This window comes from Carcharhinus amblyrhynchos, chromosome 26 (assembly GCF_965287045.1).
Source record: "Carcharhinus amblyrhynchos chromosome 26, sCarAmb.v2.hapA, whole genome shotgun sequence".
NCBI classification, from domain to species: domain Eukaryota; kingdom Metazoa; phylum Chordata; class Chondrichthyes; order Carcharhiniformes; family Carcharhinidae; genus Carcharhinus; species Carcharhinus amblyrhynchos.
In genome coordinates, this window is record NC_137349.1 from 25,081,878 (window position 1) to 25,101,089 (window position 19,212).

The 19,212-nt window shown below is 44.3% G+C and overlaps 1 protein-coding gene across 1 annotated transcript in view; it reads left to right on the top strand.

The window, feature by feature from the left end:
* The first annotated feature begins 9,100 nt into the window (after window positions 1-9,100).
* The window catches only part of LOC145358618 (zinc finger protein 414-like), a 35,235-nt gene continuing 25,123 nt past the window's right edge, over window positions 9,101-19,212 (top strand). The window contains exons 1-2 of the mRNA XM_080212827.1: window positions 9,101-9,236; window positions 17,125-17,285. Of these exons, the coding sequence (XP_080068953.1) occupies window positions 17,228-17,285 (58 nt within the window). The 5' untranslated portion in view covers window positions 9,101-9,236; window positions 17,125-17,227. The remainder of the gene's footprint in view (window positions 9,237-17,124; window positions 17,286-19,212) is intronic.

Consider the following 19,212-nt stretch of genomic DNA (forward strand, 5'->3'; position numbering starts at 1 on the left):
CAGTAAGTGAGGTTTTGCACAACCAGGCAAGTCACGGGGGTTACAGATAGTGCGACATGAACCCAAGATCCCTGTTGAGACCGTCCTCATGTGTGCAGAACTTGGCTATCAGTCTCTGCTCAGCGACTCTGCGCTGTCGTGTGTCGTGAAGGCTGCCTTGGAGAATGCTTACCCGATGGTCAGAGGCTGAATGCCCGTGACCACTGAAGTGTTCGCCAACAGGAAGGGAACAGTCTTGCCTGGTGATTGTCGAGCGATGTTCATTCATCCGTTGTCGTAGCGTCTGCATGGTCTCCCCAATGTACCACGCTTCGGGACATCCTTTCTTGCAACGTATCAGGTGGACAATGTTGGCCGAGTTGCAAGAGTATTTACCATGTACCTGGTGGATGGTATTCTCACGTGTGGATGTACACATCCAGAGATCAGTGTGGCAGCACGTGATAGGACTCTTATCGATCAGGGTGATCAAACCCTGGTCAATTGATTGACAAGAATCAGGAGACCGCCCAAAAGGACACGAAACCAAGGAGGGATAAAAGGTGCTACACAACAGAAGAAGCTCTCTCTCTCTGACCCCACAAACGAGCTACAACAGGCTGTTTCCGGGGATGCACACCGAGACAAATATCAACTGCTGCTGGAAGGTCATCAACTCGGTGAAGGACGCACTTTGGTCCGCCCAAAACTTGCTGATCTTCCAGCTGAAAGAACTGTCCTCGACCGAGTGTTGCAGACTGGCACATTCCAAGGTCCAGGACTACGTGCTGAGGGACGCGCTGAAGCTTGGGGCAGCCGCCGCAAAGGGACAACGGGGAAAGGCCACACTGTAAGGCCTTTAACGGAGGCAGACCGAGGGCCTGGGAACCACAGAATACCCCCGACCTGCGTAACTGTGTGCCAATCTGAGAAATAACGGCACACAGTAATTTATTGAGGCATGTATATAGCTTTAAGTATTGAAATGTAATGACGGTAATTTGTATAAATCTGTAAAAATGTTTTGATTCTGCACTGTTTGCAATTGAAAGCCATGTAGATTTGCAATAGTTAATTTGAGATTTTTATGAATAAAGTATACTTTTGGAAAAAACATAGTGACCATCGCCAGCAATGACCAGCATGAGGAAAGCCACCACACCCAAAAAGGAAGGAAGACCAGAGTCAGAGTGCCAGACCAGACCAAGGGACCAGACTACACAGAGGACTACAGAGACCAGCGCACGGATAAAGGCCAATATCTGCCTGGGCATTTGCCAGCCATGCAAAGTTAAGTCAAGATCTTGTATTGGATTTGAACGTTAGTATTTCTGTAAGATAACTTATTGTTGGTTGGGTGGGTAATTATTGATTGTGTGTTTAAATAAATATTGTTGTACTAAGAAGATGTCTACTCGCAATTCTTTGTCCACCGTGTAAGGGTTAAAACAGACTGTGTGGCAGGCCACAACACTATTATACATCCTCTCCTTTCCTTCTGCCCTATTTACACTATGGATGGTATGTTTTGTCTGTATAACTCGCAAGAAACAATGCTTTTCACTATATACTAATACATGTGACAGTAATAAATCACTTCAATCAATTCAGTTCAATTCTCCCCAGCCTGTCACTTAATTTACTTCCACAGATGCCATTGGCAAGGCATTACTGCCTCTCCCTCTGTTTCTTCTCCTCACCCTCAGAAAAGTAGCTCCCCTGACAGTTCCAGATTTTGTTGATGCAGAATTTCAGGTAGACTTACTGAAAGGAGAGGAGGCCAGACAAAGTGATCTTTCTGCAGACAAGGATCCCAAGGCTTTATTGCTGCTCCCGAATCCTATGGCCATGTTTCACATTGCAGTCCTGGCTACTGAACATCAGAGCAATTCATCAGGGACCATTTCTCTGCTGTAATGAAGAAAAGAAGGACGTCTCAGTGACAAAATGGAAAGAAAATTAAGATTGGACAGTGAGATAGTGGCAGTTCTCACAGATCCAACCTCACTCCCTTACATTGCTATCCCACCTACCTTTGGACATTGCCCAGCGCAACCACATCAGTTATTAAGTTTAAGTTTATTTATTAGTGTCACAAGTAGACTCACATTAACGCTGAAATGAAGTTACTGTGAAAATCCCAAAATCACCACACTCCAGCGCCTGTTCGGGTACATTGAGGGAGAATTTAGCATGGCCAATGCATCTAACCAGCACATCTTTCGGACTTTAAGAGGAAACCAGAGTATCCAGAGGAAATCCATGCAGGCATGGGGAGAATGTGCAGACTCCTCTCAGTCAGGGACCAAAGCCAGGGTCCCTGACGTTGTGAGGCAGCCGTGCTAACCACTGTGCCACTGTGCCGCATTGAACATGGTTGCTTTGTTTGACCCACACCAAATATGATCAAAAATGTCCTTTCCCCAGTATGGGCGGATGATTTGAATTTAAGGGCCAGGAAGTGCAGCATGGTAGCACAGTGGTTAGCACTGCTGCCTCACAGCACCAGGGGCCCAGTTTCAATTCCAGGCTTGGCTGACTGTCTGGGCTGAGTCTGCACATTATCCCCATGTCTGTGTGGGTTTCCTCTGGTGCTCCGGTTTCCTCCCACAGTCCAAAGATGTGCAGATTAGTGCATCGGGCATGCTAAATTGCCCTTTAGTGTCAGGGTAATTAACAGGGTTAAAATGTGGGGTTACAGTGGATAGAGTCTGGGTAGGACTATTGTTTGTGCAGGCTCAATGAGCCAAATAGCCTCCTTCTGCACTGTAGGGATTCTATGATTCAATGAGGGAGAATGAGGAAAATAAACTAAAGACCTTTGATCACGCAGCCTTGCCTGCCAGACACCAGCTTAGTAATAAGAACCATGTGCAGCTAAGCAAGAGCAGAGTGTGGTGAAACAGCTGAGCAGCAAGCTAGCTGTCTGCTGAATATGTCAGTGCCACAGATTTCATTGGTTCTGATCTTAAAGGAAGGAGGCTTTGTGAGCTTTAGATATTGCTGAAGTATTGGTGTGCCAACCCAAGAAGTTTAACAACATGTTGACCACTATGAATGCTTCCTCCACTCACATCTGTGTGATTCCAATGCAAGGACCCCCTAGGAATGTGTAGACACATTGCCAAGGCCTACCAATGATCACAACTCCTTGGCTGCTCATACTGCCTTGTAGGTCATGGGTTTGAGTATCTCTGCACCTCGGACAGCCTAAGAGTGAGATAACGATGTTGCACCCAGTCTGAAGGTGGAAAATAAGTAAGATTTAACATTCCTGGTTGACTATCTCCACTCCAAATTCTTTTAGAGGACATGTTGGGTGACAAAAGAACCAGGTTCAGTTTTGATCAAATTGATCGTGCCTGGAGCTAACATTCTTGTCAAGTTCACACAGCCATCATCCCCACCTCTGACCTTAAGATAGAAGAAAGTTCATTGATGAAGCAGCTGAAGATGGTTGGGCCCAAGACACTACCCTGAGGAATGCCTGCAGTGATGCCCTGGAGTGGAGATTGACCTCCAACCAGCACAGCCATCTTCCTTTGTGCCAGATATGAGGGTTTTCCTCCTGATTCTCATTGACTCCCGTTTTGCCAGAGCTCCTTGATGCCACATTGAGGAAAATGACCCACCTCAATGAAAAGCAGAAAGCTGTCAATGCCCACAATACCCTGGAAACAGCTGCTATCTCCAACAGAGCCAAAGTAAACGATACTTAAATTGGACAGGGGGGCAGTTAGTTCAGATGCCTAAGGTGTGGATCAGAATACTGCCAATAGAGTGGGCTGAATTCTGATTTAAGCTGAGATAGAATTAGGACACCTCTCCTTGTTCTGCCCCTGGGATTAGAAGGCACTGACACAAACTGCCAAGAAAACAACTCTTGATGAAGCACCAGCAGACAACTTGTATTTTTTTAACTCATTTACGGGATGTACGAATTGCTGGCTAGGCCACCATTTATTGCCAATCCCTAATTGCCTTTGAGAAGGCAGTGGTGAGCTGCCTTCTTGAACCACTGCAGTCCATGAGGTGTAGGTGTACCCACAATGCTGTTAGGAAGGGAGTTCCAGGATTTTGACCCAGCTACAGTGAAGGAAGGGTGATATATTTCCAAATTAGGATGGTGAGTGACTTGGAGAGAACTTCCAGGTATGTTGTTCCCATACATCTGCCACTCGGCACTTCTGGCTGAAGATTGTTGCAAAAGCTTTAATCTTAACTTTTGCACAGCTCTCTCACCATCGAGGTTGGGAATATTTGTGGAGCTCCCTCCTCCAGTGAGCTGTTTAATTGTCAACTACCATTAACGACTTAATGTGGCAGGACTGCAGAGCTTTGCTATAGTGAGTTGTTTGTGGAATTGCTTAACTCTGTCTATCACTTGTTGCTAATGCTGGTTGGCAGCTTCACCAGGTTGACACCTCATCCTTAGGTAAAGCCTGATATTGCTCCTGTTATGCCTTCCTGCACTCTTCATTGAACCAGGGTTGATCCCCTGACTTGGTTGTAATGATAGGTTGGGTGATATGCTTGGCCCTAAGGTTACGATTGAGTACAGTTCTGCTGCTGCTGATGCTCTATAGCAGAGTTTTTCAAAAGTAGGCTTTGTGAGCCTCAGGTGGGTCACATGATGTTGAAAAAAGATTAGTCAAAATAATCCCCAAAGATCACCTACCCTTTCTTTTCATTTGCTTTCTCACAGCAATACCGCGTACGACCGCAAGAAACAAGAATAAACAGGTCAGTGCGCCCTATGCATGCAGTTGGTGTCAAATATCCTGTATGCATGTGCCCTTGGCACCAATTCACTTGGTACCAATTTTCTTTCTCTTCCAGTGAACCGATAGTAGACATGGTTCATTTTGTTATGTGAAAGACAGGGCCTGGTACACCAAAAGCCGATAAACCTACTGGTCAGGATCTCAGATCTGAATCTGCTGGATAGATCGCTTGCTGCTCTGCCGAGTTCACGACAGGTCAGGACAGTACTAATCTTCACTATGAACAGAATGCCAGGTCTCCTGTGAACAGCCTGCAAAGAAAAACTAAAATCAGCTGCCATGTGGTATGCAGATGAATTTTCGAGGTATAGCTTGTCGTAGAATCATAGAACCCTTACTGTCCTGCAGGAGACCATTCAGCCTATCAAGTTTGTACCCACCACAATCCCACCTAGGCCCTATTCCCGTAACCCCACACATTTACCGTGCTAATCCCCCTGACAGTAGGGTCAATTTAGCATGGCTAATCAATCTAACCCACACATCTTTGGACCGTGGGAGGAAACCAGAGGACCCAGGCGAAACCCATGCAGACACGGGGAGAACGTACAAACTCTACACAGACAGTGACCCAAAGCCAGAATTGAACCCTAGTCCCTGGCACTGTGAGGCAGCAGTGCCAAGCACTGTGCCACCATGCTGTCAGTTGTCAATTGTGCAAACGCAAATCAGGCTGCAAAGCCCATGTGAGTTATGTGTGGGGAAATACTGACGAATGACAGTTAAAAACCCTTCAAACTGCAAAGACATTGGAAGACTGAGCATGGCAAACTGGAGAACAAACCTTTGGGTTTTTTGCAAAGGATGCAGCAAGAACTGAAATCATCAGCTCAAGTTCTTAGCCAGAATTTAAGATTGAATGACAAAGCACAATTCACCTCTTGCATGGTGGATCACTGCACAGATAAAGAGAAAATGCCCCATACTGTTACAGAGAGATGAATTCTTCCTGCAGTATTAAACATGGTTTGCACACTCTTCGATGAGAAGTCAGCTGAAAAACTGAAACGCATCCCACTTGGTGATAACACAGTGTCTCATTCAATTTGTGCTATTGCTGAGAATTTAGAAGTACTGATTATTTCTGGGTTAAAGTTAGCGAGGGATTTCTCAATACAAGTAGATGGAAATACAAATGTTACAGATAGCGCAACCTTGTTATTTTACATTAGGTATGTTTAGCACAATGGACTCGTTGAGGATTTGTTGTACTGCTTAACATTCCTGACCTGTGTAATGGCACACTGACCTTTGCGGCATTGAAAAGCTACATGGTTGTAAAGTGTGGACTCAATTGCGTTAATTGCAATGGAATAACAAGCGATGGGGCAGCTGACATTACTGTGTAAAACAGCGGGGTTATAATAAGGACTAAGGAGGCAGCTAATCGGAACATGGTTTGGAGTCTTTGCTTTGTTCATTGCGAGGCACTGGCATCAAGAGGAATTCGACCCAGTTTTGAAGTGGTGTACTTTGTCCTCTCATCCTGATTGGATAGAGATTGTGAAGACCAAACCGGCTCACCTGTCTCATTAAGTCATAAGTAAACATGGGTCATGAGGGGCAGTCATTCGGTAAAAGTGAGTCATCAGAAAAAAAATTGGTCCAATGACCACATAATTGCCCAGTCTTGAGTTGCTCGGTCTGTTCAAAGAATTTCTCATTTAGCACGTGGTAGTGCCACACAACACATATCCTTAATGTGAAGATGGGACTGTGGGATGGTCAATCCTGCCCATACTATCATGGACAAATGCATTTGCAGCAGGCATGTTGGTGAGGATGAAATCAAGTGTGTTTTTCCCTCTTGTTGGTTCCCTCAACACCTACCGTAGCCCCAGTCTAGTAGTTATATCCTTTAGGATTCAACCAGCCTGGTCTGTGGTTGCGCTACCAAGTCACTCTTGTTAATGGATGTTAACAGTACCACAGTACATTCTGCGCCCTTGCCATCTTCAGTGCTTCTTCCAAGTGGTATTCAACATGGAGGGGTGTTATTCATTAGCTGAGGGGGGAATGGTACAAGGTGATCAGCAGGACTTTTTCTTGTCAGTGTTTGACCTGGTGCAATGAGAATTCATGGACTTGAATTTTACAGCCGCACCCACCATGGGAATCGGAGCGGGTGAGGGGTGGATAATGGGAAGGTCCATTGACCTTAGGCAGGATTTTATGTTTTTGGGATGAGTGAGGCCATAAAATCCCAACTATGGAGCTCAGAGTCAATGTTGAGGACTCCCAAGGCAACTCCCTCCCGACATTTTTTAGTTCATTCCTGGGATGTAGGTTTTTCTGGCTGGGCCAGTATTTGGTGCCCATCCCTAATTGCCCTTGAACTGAGTTGACGTGCTAGGCCATTTCAGAGGGCATTTGAGAGCCAACCACATTGCCATGGATCTGAAGTCACATGTAGGCCAGGAAAGGACAGTAGATATCATACCCTAAAGGACATTAGTGAACCAGATGGTTTTTTATGGTGATCAGTGATGGTTTCGTGGTCACCAATTCACTTTTAATTCCACATATTTATTAAATTCAAATTTGAACCCAGGTCCCCAGAGCATTATCCTGGGTGTCTGGATTACTGATCCAACAACAATATGACTGTGCCATCACCTCCCTGCCTCAAGGTAGAGCACACATGAATAAAGTAAATTGGGTATTTTTAATTCTGCTCTTGAGCATTCCCATGGTCCATTCTAAATGACACTACTCCTGTTTGAGTTTGTTGACCACACAGTAGTGTGGTGAGCATTCAGCCCTGTACTACACTGCAGCATGTATCTCACACAATGTGCTCCACTCTGTTCCTGTGGCTACAGTGGTCTGGAACACCACGCCTCCACATCTTCATCCTTCAAGTGCTGTAGCAAAAGAGGTGAATATATGTAGTGATATTAATTAGTGATACAATGGCTGTTCAGAGAAAGGTGCCATTTGCCACAAAGTCCTAGGCTAGTGGTAGGGAGAGGGTGAGAAAAGGGGAAGGGGGGAATGGAGAGAAAGATTATAAGAAATAAGTGTAGACTGTAGATTGTATTGCTTTGGATGAGGATTGTAGTTTTGATTAGGTGGAGATTGGATGGGGACCATATTGTACACTGGATGGAGATTCTATTTCTTTGGATGAGGACTGTATAGTACATTGGATGGAGGTTTTATGGAGATTGTATGGAGATTGCATGGGAACTGTATTGTACACCAGGTGAAGATTGTATGAGCACTATATTGTATATTGGGTGGAGATTATATGGAGATTGTATGGGGCTGTACTGTACACTAGATGGAGATTGGATAGAGATTGTATGGGGCTGTATTGTACATTGGATGGAGATTGTATGGGGACAGTATTGTATATTAGATGGAGATTGTATGGAGGTTGTATAGTACATGAGATGGAGATTGGATTGAGATTGTATGGGGGCTGTATTGTACACCAGTTGGAGATTGTGTGGGGACTGTATTGTATATTGGGTGGAGATTGTATAGAGGTTGTATGGGGCTGTACTGTACACTAGATGGAGATTGTATAGAGATTGTACGGGACTGTATTGTACATTGGATGGAGATTGTATGGGGACTGTATTGTATATTGGGTGGAGATTGTATGGGGCTGTATTGTACACCAGGTGGAGATTGTATGGGGACTGTATTGTATATTGGGTGGAGATTGTATGGGGCTGTATTGTACACCAGGTGGAGATTGTATGGGGACTGTATTGTATATTGGGTGGAGATTGTATGGGGCTGTATTGTACACCAGGTGGAGATTGTATGGGGACTGTATTGTATATTGGGTGGAGATTGTATGGGGCTGTATTGTACACCAGGTGGAGATTGTATGGGGACTGTATTGTATATTGGGTGGAGATTGTATGGGGCTGTATTGTACACCAGGTGGAGATTGTATGGGGACTGTATTGTATATTGGGTGCATATCATATGGAAGTTGTGTGGGGCTGTATAGTACACGAGATGGAGATTGGATAGAGATTGTATGGGGCTGTATTGTACATTGGGTAGAGATTGTATGGAGCTGTATTGTACACTAGATGGAGATTGGATGGAGACTTATAGTACACTAGATGGCGATTGTATGGAGATTGGATGGGGCTGTACTGTACACATTAGGTGGAGATTGGATGGGGACTGTATAGTATACTAGCTGGAGGTTGGATTGGGCTGTATTGTTAAATGGGTGCAGATTGTATGGGGTTTTATTGTACACTAGGTGGAGATTGGATGGGGACTGAATATCACATTGGGTGGAGATTGTACTGCTTTAGGAGCCCTTTTAACTTATTTGACTGCCCCACCTCGATCGCAGAGTCTCGCGATGTTTGACACAATGTTTTAAAATGGCTACAATGTAGCCGGATTGTGTTGGGAACTCATCTTGTGACAGTATCACCATTCCTCCGGAACTCGGTAGCGCTAGGCTGCTGGCCGCTGGCACTCCGCTGAGCATTGGTGGTGAGTGAGCTGTTTGTGCTGTAGCAGGGTCCCTAGAGGTTGCAGTGTTGGTGTGGAGCTGGGTCCCGCGGTCGGATGTGGATTTGCCCCTTTTTATTTCAGAGGCAGCGCAGCTCCGGAGCTTGTTTTGTTTACAATTCCCGTGAAACTGATCAAAGCTTTCCCGCGGAAAATTCACCTTTCCAAACACTAAATATCCTTAAAACGGCAGGGATTCCTTCAGCCAATGTACTGGGATTCGCAGCAATCCTGGGATTCACAGTAATCATTGAGCATTATCCCGGAATTGGCAGTGTCTCTGTAAAAACATTAAAGTGATTACTAAACTGAATTTCATTTATTAAGTATCAATAGTTGTTTGCTTTTTGGCTGTAAAAGAAGCTGAACTTCGGTACAGCTTTTGGTTAATAAAACCCCTTAACCGTAAAGAGAAGACAAATAAGCTCCTCTGAGCAGTAGCACCGCAGTTGTCATTATTGGACTGCACAAAGCAAGTTCAATGTCTTTCTGACATCCCTTATGGTTTGGAATCTAGAGTATATGGTCAGAGCTATATTGCCAAACCTGGGGATTGCTTCCTACTGCACTTCAGTGCCATTGAAGGACAAGGCCTCTCGAATGTTTGTGCGTTATATTATTAAATCATTAGAATCCTACAGTGCAGGAGAAGGTCATTCGGCCCATTGAGTCTGCACCAACCACAATCCCAGGGGCAATTTAGCATTGCCAATCTGCCTAACCTGCACATCTGTGCTTGGGTCTGTACTTGCTCGAGTTTAGAAGGATGAGGGGAGATCTTATACAGATGTATAAGATAATGAAGGGGATGGATAGGGTAGAGGTACAGAGATTCTTCCTGCTTAGAAAGGATAGCAGAACTAGGGGGCACAGCCTCAGGATAAGGGGGGGGGGGGGGTACAGTTTAGATCAGAGTTGAGGAGGAACTTCTTCACTCAAAGGGTGGTGAATCTCTGGAATTCTCTGCCCGTTGAAGTGGTGGAGGCTACCTCGCTAAATATATTTAAGTCACGGATAGATAGGCTTTTGATAGGCAAGGGAATTAAGGATTATGGGGAGAAAGCAGGAAAGTGGAACTGATCCACTTCAGATCAGCCATGATCTTATTGAATGGCGGGGCAGGCTCGAAGGGCTAGATGGCCTACTCCTGCTCCTATTTCTTATGTTCACCTCGTTGGACTGTGGAAGGAAACTGGGAGCACCTGGAGGAAACCCACACAGACACAGGGAGAATGTGCAGACTCCACACAGACGGTGACCCAAGCTGGGATTTGAACCTGGATCCCTGGTGCTGCGAGGCAGCAGTGCTAACCACTGTGCCATCCAGATAATAAAGCAGATAATGTTAAAACATGCAGTGATTCAGTTTACCCAGTGGTCATTGTTGGTCTTTTTGAATTGTAATAAGCCTTGGTTGGGACTTCTGGGCATGGGGCTCACAGCTATTTCCTCCTGAGAAGTTTACAGGCTACCATGTATTGGTAAATCTAACATTTCACCCTTGTCTGCAGTCTTCCCTGCTTCATAATCAACCTTAGCGTAAAATGATTGGGTTTCTTTCTGTTGTGTCTGTCACCTTCTGTGATGGTGCTTATGGTTATTAAGTCTACGTTGTTGTATGCAATGTATATTGTATTAGCTCTGGTGACTATAGGTTTAAGTTTATTTTTTCTTAGTGTTACGAGGAGGTTTACATTAACACTGCAATGAAGTTACTGTGAAAATCCCCTAGTCGGTGCACTTCAGCGCCTGTTTGGATACACTGAGGGAGAATTTAGCATGGCCAATGCACCTAACCCACACGTCTTTCGCACTGTGGGAGGAAACTGGAGCATCCAGAAGAAATCCATGCGGACACTAGGAGAATGTGTAGACTCCACACAAGTTGGGAATCGAAATGGGGACCATAGCACTGTGAGGCAGCAGTGTTAACCACTGTATCACAGAGATACAGATGTTTGTTAAAGAGGATTGTTAAAGGTATGGAGTGAACAAGAGAATGAGATAATACTGATTTAAATTGGGGAAAAAACACCAGGGCAGTCTGTGTGGGACTGTTCAACGTTAAAACAGGATTGTGTTTTCCCACAAGTTTTGTGTTTAGTAAGGAGCAGCAGATCGGAGCTGCACTTCAGGTAACAATTGAAAAACTTGAATTTCTCTCCCTGAACACAAAATACAATTCATAGCAATGAAACGAATTTGCAAAAATTCTGTTTGCGAAATTCCCAAATCCGATCAGGAATGTATCTATAAAGATATTCCCTGAAGCTTGATTTCTGTCAGGAGCCAAGTGCAGAAGTCAGCAACTTTAATAACAAGAAGAGCAACTTCTTTTCCATGTTTAGTTGAAAACACAATATCTTAACAGCCACAATGGGGCACCTCAGTGGTTAGCACTGCTGCCTCAGTGCCAGGAACCCGGCTTGGGACACTGTCTGTGTGGAGTTTGCACATTCTCCCTGTATCTGTGTGGGTTTCCTCTGGGTACTCCTGTTTCCTCCTACTATTCATAGATGTGCAGGTTATAGATGCATTGGCCATGTTAAATTCTCCTTCGGTGTACCTGAACAGGCGCCATAGTGTGGCAACTATGGGATATTCACTGTAACTTCATTACAGTGTGAATGTAAGCCTACTTGTGACTAATAAATAAACTTTAAAAAACAATGTTGCTATTTAAATGCCAATAATAATGAAAAACATCAACATTCTGGCGATTAATATTGATGTGGGTATGCCGGCGTTGGACTGGCGTAAACACAGTAAAAAGTCTGACAACACCAGGTTTTAGTCCAACCTATTTATTTGATAATATTATCAAATAAATAGGTTGGACTAAAACCTGGTGTTGTCAGACTTTTTACCGATTAATATTGACCAGAGGCCGAATTGAACTAGCCCCATAAATACTGTCGCTAAGGAGCAAGTCAGAAAGTGGGAATTCTATGGCCAGTAATGCATATCCTGACTCCCCAAAAACCCAACTCCCTTCTACAAGGTACAGATCAAGAGTGTGATGGAATACTCCCCAGTTATCTGGATGAGTGGAACTCCAACAACACTCAAGCTCAACAACATCCAGGACAAAGCAACTCACTTGACTGACACCCCTTCCACAAGCATTCAGTCCTTCCACCACTGACACTTAGTAGCAGCAGTGTGTATCATTTACAAGAAGCACTGCAAAAACTCACCAAGCCTCCTTAGACAGCCAAACCCGCGACCGCTGTCATAGAAAGACAAGAGCAGCAGAAAGACAAGAGCAGCAGACACACAGGAACACCACTGCCTGGAAGTTCCCCTCCAAATTACTCACCATCTTGACTTGGAAATATATCTTCATTCCTTCACTGCTGAGTCAAAGTCCTGGAATTCCCTCCCTAATAGCACTCTGGGTGTACTTACGTCACAGGGACTGAAGTGGTTCAAGAAGGCAGCTCAGCACCACCTTCCTGAGGATGATTAGGCATGGGTAACAAGTACTGGCCTAGTCAGCGACACCCACATCCCATTAAAATGAATTTTAAAACAGGGCAGAGACATTTACAACAAAGTTTTAAAGCCTTGTACCAAAATGTTGTGAATTGAATGATACTCTCTTACAAATACAACTGTAACAAAAGTTTAAAAAGCCAATGAGTACAAGAGTTTCACTGTAATTGTATAGGATGTTGGTGAGGCCATACCTGGAGTATTGTGTGCCGTTTTGGTCTCTCTATCAGAGGAAGGATGTCCTTGCTGTGGAGGGGGTGCAGCGAAGGATTACCAGGCTGGGATGGCAGGTCTGTCAAATGAGGACAGACTAAGTCGGATGGGGTTGTATTCAAAGGAGTTTAGAAGAATAAGATGGGATCTCATAGAGACTTATAAAATTCTAACAGAGTTAGATTGGGAACATTCTTTCTGAATCTACCCTATGGTGGGGAGCCCAGGACTAGGGTTCATAATTTGACGATAAGAGATACATCTTTTAGGACTGGGGGGAGGAGAAATCTCTTCACTGAGAGGCTGGTGAATGTGTGGAATTCACTCCCACAGAAAGTAGTTGAGGCCAAAACATTGTGTGATTTCAAAAAGAAATTTAGATATAGCTCTTGGGGCTAAAGGGATCAAAGGATATTGGCAGGGGGGTGGAGAAGGGCGATCAGGATATGAATTTGATGATCAGCCATGTTTATAACGAATGGCAGAGCAGGCCTGAAACGCTGAAAAGTCTACTCCTGCTCCTAGTTTTGTATGTTTCATTGATTGATACCTTTTTTGATGGTAATCCAATCAAGGTCAGGAACCACACAGGAGCTGCAGGTTGCAGACCCCTGGCCTAGGACGTGAGTTTCACACTAAGAGAGGCTGTTTCATACCTGGACCTGCCGGTCAGAGCAAGCCTGTTTATAAACACTGAATAGAAAAGAGGAAATACTTAAGATGTATTCAATAGTGAAGGAAACAAAAACAAACAAAACTGCAGGCTGAGGGGAAAGGGTTAACCTCAGGATGGGGAACTTGTGGCAGGACTGCCCCTTCCAGCTATGCAAAAAGTGGAGATCGCTCTTAGCCTGCAGGTACCTGGCAGCTTTCAGTATGCTCTTTCTCATCTGTGTGCTGTGAAACCTTTGAAGTGGCCTGGTCACTTTCCATGCTCCCTGGATGCCAGGAAGCCATCAATATCACTGCAGCGCTCTATTCTACAAAACAAATTCCTTTGCTGTCTCCCAGAAACCCCAGGTGTGAGCAAACCCATTTGAAGTCCTCTGACAGGAGATGTCTGTTTCATTGGGGGGATTCCCTTTTGTAGCCTGGATGATTTGAAGGTGCCGCCTGGCCGACTTGAACTGCTCTGGTTGAACAGCTGCAGGCTCTTCTCACCACAGCTGCTCACTCAGCCCATTCTTTTAACACTGCATTTTTTTTTCTAGTCTGAACTTTCATAGAAAGCTCAAATGTTTCCTAAAGCTTTACTTACATTCAATTTCATGCTCCAGCACCTTATAGTCTAGACCTGTCAATTAAGAGGTTTTTAGTCAGCAAGCAGGAGCTTTGTTTAGTTGTTTTGTTCCTTTCATGGTTGAAAATATCTCAAGTATTTCTTTTCTGATCTGTATTTATAAACAGGCTTGTTCGGATTGATAGATCTAGGCTATTAAACAGCAGACGGAGAATTTCCGGACTGTAGTGTTTATAAAAATGCTTGTTCTTACCAGCAATCTTTATAAACAGGCTTGTTCTTTGATCTGAAATCTTCAGGGACTTTTTTTTCTCCGTGGTAAGTCTTCTTCAACCACTTATGCTGGAATAGTGTGCCTTCACTGGAAGTAGCTTTCAGCTGTAGAAGAGACTGGCACCCCTCCCCCTGACACACTGGCAGTGACTACAGAATGTCAGTGCCAGGGTGTCCACTGCCAATGGGAAGGGCATAGTTGTCCCCATTCTGGAGCATGACTCTTGTTGGGGTGGAGGAGATCAGACCTTCAACTCGGGAAGGGGGTGGATCAGGTCACCCTAATGTCAGTGTCGTTGGCGGGGTTTTCTGATCATTTAGTGGTGGGCAGGGAGGTTGCTAATTCTGTGCTGGGTTGGGGGGGCTAGAACTACACTGTGACCAGGGTATCCTTTAAAAATGGCTCACTGATCTCTCTGAAACCGGGTTGGCCAGCATGGTGAATGTTTTGTGTGTATTTATATTGTAAAGAGAACTGAATTCCACTTGACAGGCGCTGCCAGCTCCAGCAGGAAACACTCTGGTTTTCCCATTGGTGGCAAAGAATCACGGCATAAGTATTGAAGCAATTTAAGGAACGAAAATCTGATTCCCTGAGACCTGATGGCCTGCACTCCCGGGTCCTAAAGAGAGCGTTGCAGAGAGAGCATATGGGATTTTCTATCCCTTCCCATCAGCGGGACCTTCCAGTCCCACCAAAGGTGTCTCCCGTGGCTGGTTCTCCATACAAAACACTATTGACAATGGCAGGACTGGAAGATCCTGCCTCCAGCCAATGGTGAGCCACCTCCACCTCTGGAAAACATGCCACGTGAGGGGTTCGGGGGGAGGACGGAAATTCCTTGGATTCAGGAATAGTCCCACTAGATTGGAAGTTGGCAAATGTTACAGCGCTTTACATGAAAGGAGGGAGAAAGAAAATGGTAAACTGCAGGCCAGTTAGCCTAACATCAATCGTTGGGAAAATGCTGGAATCTATTACTAAAGAAGTCTTAGCGATGCACTTAGAAAAGTATCTAAAGTATAAATCAGCAAGGATTTACTGAAGGGAAATCCTTTTTAATATATTTATTAGAGTTTTTTTTGAGGATGTGGCTAGTAAGGTAAAGAGGAACCGGTAGATGTAGTATATCAGGATTTCTAAAAGGCACACAGGGTTTTGGTGAGACTGCATTAGGAATACTGTGTACAGTTTGATCTCCACATTTAAGGAAGGGTGTATTCGCATTGCAAGTGGTATAGCGAAGGTTTGTCAAGTTGGTCCCTGTCTTATGATGAGAGGCTCAGTAAATTGGACTTATATTCTCTAGAATTTAGAAGAATGAGAGGCGATCTCATTAAAACCTACAAAATTCCAAAGGAGCTTGATAGGGTAAATGCTGAGAGATTGTTTCCATTGGCTGGTGAACACAGAAGGGAGCACCGTTTCAAGATAATGGGCAAATCATTTAGGACAGAAATGATCCAGGAATGTTTGTGAATCTTTGGAAATTTCTACCCCAGAGAGTTGTGGATGCTCCATCATTGAATATGTTTGAGGCTGGAAAAGACAGATTTTTGGTGTCTCAGGAATTAAAGAATATGATGAGGGAGCGGGCAAGAATATGGAGTTGAAACTAAAGATCAGCCATGGTAGCACTGAATGGTAGAATAGGATCGATGGGCCGAGTGGTTAACTCATACTCTATTTCTTGTGTTCTCATGTTGTGTACTTGTGTGAGCTGACTCCTTACAGACAGTGTTCTGTGTTTCATATATAATGGAACCTCAATTATTTGCAATATTATGGAAGCATTCTCGAAATGTTGTGCATAATAGGAAATCAGTGGGAATTGGGACTGCTCATCGACTTCAGAACAGCAATCTGCTGTGTTATTTTGGGGTCCCTAGCTAACAATTTCCAGTACTTGTACTGTGATGGATGGATCATTGAGATTCCACTGTAGCCCACTCAAAGCAAATTTGTAGCAGCTTTCCAATAGACTTCATAACTCCTGACAAAATCTTGATTCAATCCCGACTACTGTAAGAGTAACAGAAGGCCATTCAACCCCTCGAGTCTGATCTCCCTTTCAATTAATTTATGGCTGATCTGTACCTAGGCTCCGTTAATTACTTGCCAATTACCTGGCTCGTAAATATGCCATCTACTGCCACTTTCAGCTGAGGACAGGAGAGTGCTATTGTAGCTTGATAGAAACGTAGAAGATAGGAGCAGGAGGAGGCCATTTGGCCCTTTGAGCCTGCTCTGCCATTCATTACGATCATGGCTGATCATCCAACTCAATAGCCTAATTCTGCTTTCTCCCCATGACTTTTGATCCCGTTCACCCCAAGTGCTATATTTAGCTGCCTCTTGAATACGTTTAATGTTTTGGCATCAATTGATAAGTTTGCAGCCTGGACACATAAATTTATTATGAAATTAGAAAAATCAGAGCTGAATGTGTGATTTAAAATAAATACTGATTTACGTTTGTGAACCCTAGCCTGATGATTTCACACGCACTGTTCTTGTTTCATTCGAAGACTGTGTCTATTCTTGACTCCAGTTGCAAAGTCACATGTGATATACTGATAAATTAAGCATTGCAGATTTGTATCTTCATTTAAACTGTATTTTGTTTAAAACTTTTGTTTCCTCTCTAGGCCGAGCCACCAGATTAAAGTTGTTTCTCCTGGAGTCCGGTGGCACATCTTTCCCGAGTGAGGATTGTCTTACTATGAGCCCAGAGCCAGCCCTGGCAGAAACATGTTTCTCAGAACAGAGCCAGAAAAGGGTGTGGTAGCCACCACCCAGTCACTGGAGGGTATGTAACACTGAACTGGATTTGCAACAAGCCTTTAAATTATTCAGTGTCTTTTTGTCTGTTTTGAATGCTTCCAATTGCAACTTTGTTGAAATACCATTTTGCTTTGACAAAGGGTCATCTGGACTCGAAACGTCAGTTCTTTTCTCTCCTTACAGATGCTGCCAGACCTGCTGAGATTTTCCAGCATTTTCTCTTTTGGTTTCAGATTCCAGCATCTGCAGTAATTTGTTTTTGTCCCATAATTGAGTAGTTTCAAGCATCACAGGCCATTGTGTGTGTGCGCACACGTGTATGTATGTGTCCATTATTCTTTGAAACAGTAATCCAATTTCCTTTTTTAAAAATTAAATTTTACCTCCTCTATAATTGTCACTTGTGCTTAAAGCATTCTATGTTCACGTAACCCGCTAGAGAGGAAAAATTCGCCTCTCTTCCCTATTGTTTCTTCCAGAGAGAATTCTCAATCCATACCACCTTATTACCAATTTGCAAATCAGTACAAACAGTTTTGCACTATTTAACTTCTCAAAGCTTTTTCATGCACTTAAAGACTCTTAATTTTCATTAAACCATTCATCTTCTCCCAGGGAGTAGATTGGAAATGAGGAGAGAAAAACTATATTCAGATCTTCATCAAATATAACTTCCCATCCAGTATAATTCCAATCAATGTTTTGCATAGTTCCTAACATTTTTTTCAGCCATAGAGCGCAGAAAAGGCCCTTCAGCCTATCGAGTTTGCACCAACAACAATCCCATCCAGGCCCTATGCCCGCAACCCCGTGTACTTTCACCCCTGACACTAAGGGGCAATTTAGCATGGCCAATCCACCTAACCCGCATGTCTTTGGACTGTGGGAGGAAACTGGAGCACCTGGAGGAAACCCACGCAGACACGGGGAGAACGTGCAAACTCTGCACAGACGAACCAGAGAATCGAACACGGGCCCCTGGCACTGTGAGGCAGCAGTGCTCACCACTGTGCCACCATGCTGCCCCAAACAGCCTGGTGAATCTCCTCTGTACCCTCTCTAGGGAGAATAGTATCCACTACTCCAAAGGATATTCGGCAGAACTATAATGTCTCGTTCAAATGTTTATACTTGTTCTGTGATTCTTCTATAAGATTTGCTGCAAAGTTCATCTCTTGCATCCAATTCCCTGGAGTGAATTTCCCCATTCAAATCTTGGCTGCCCTTTCTGACCCACGATCAAGGGGTGGCACGGTAGCACAGTGGTTAGCACTGCTGCTTCACAGCTCCAGGACCTGGGTCCGATTCCCAGCTTGAGTCACTGTCTTTGTGGAGTTTGTACATTCACCTCGTGTCTGCATGGGTTTCCTCCGGGTGCTGCAGTTTCCTCCCACAGTCCAAAGATGTGCGGGTTAGGTTGATTGGCCATGCTAAAATTGCCCTTAGTGTCCTGAGATGCGTAGGTTAGAGGGATTAGTGGGTAAATATGTAGGGATACGGGGGTAAGGCCTGGGTGGGATTGTGGTCGGTTGCAGACTTGATGGGCCGCATGGCCTCTCTCTGCACTGTGAGGTTTCTATGATATCTGTGATCTTTCAAGCCATTCACACCACCACTCCCTTACAAAAGGACAAATTTTCCTACTTTGTTAGCTCATGGCTTCCTGTGATTATATGTCTGCTCAATACTGTTCGTAAATCTTAAAGAGATTGCCTCAATGTGAAATAAAAATACTCCAGGAACTCTTCATTTAGCCTTAATACTTGCATGGATGAATAGACTGATGAACAGGTTGAGCTGGAACATAAACATTAGTTTTAAAGGAAGGATCATTGAAATCTGTTCACTGTACTCAGCACCATTGCTCAAATCTTGTTCCCGAGTTACTAATTCGTAATTATAAATGGAAATGTCCGCGTGCAAAGATGAGTTTTCGGAAGATCTACTTTCCA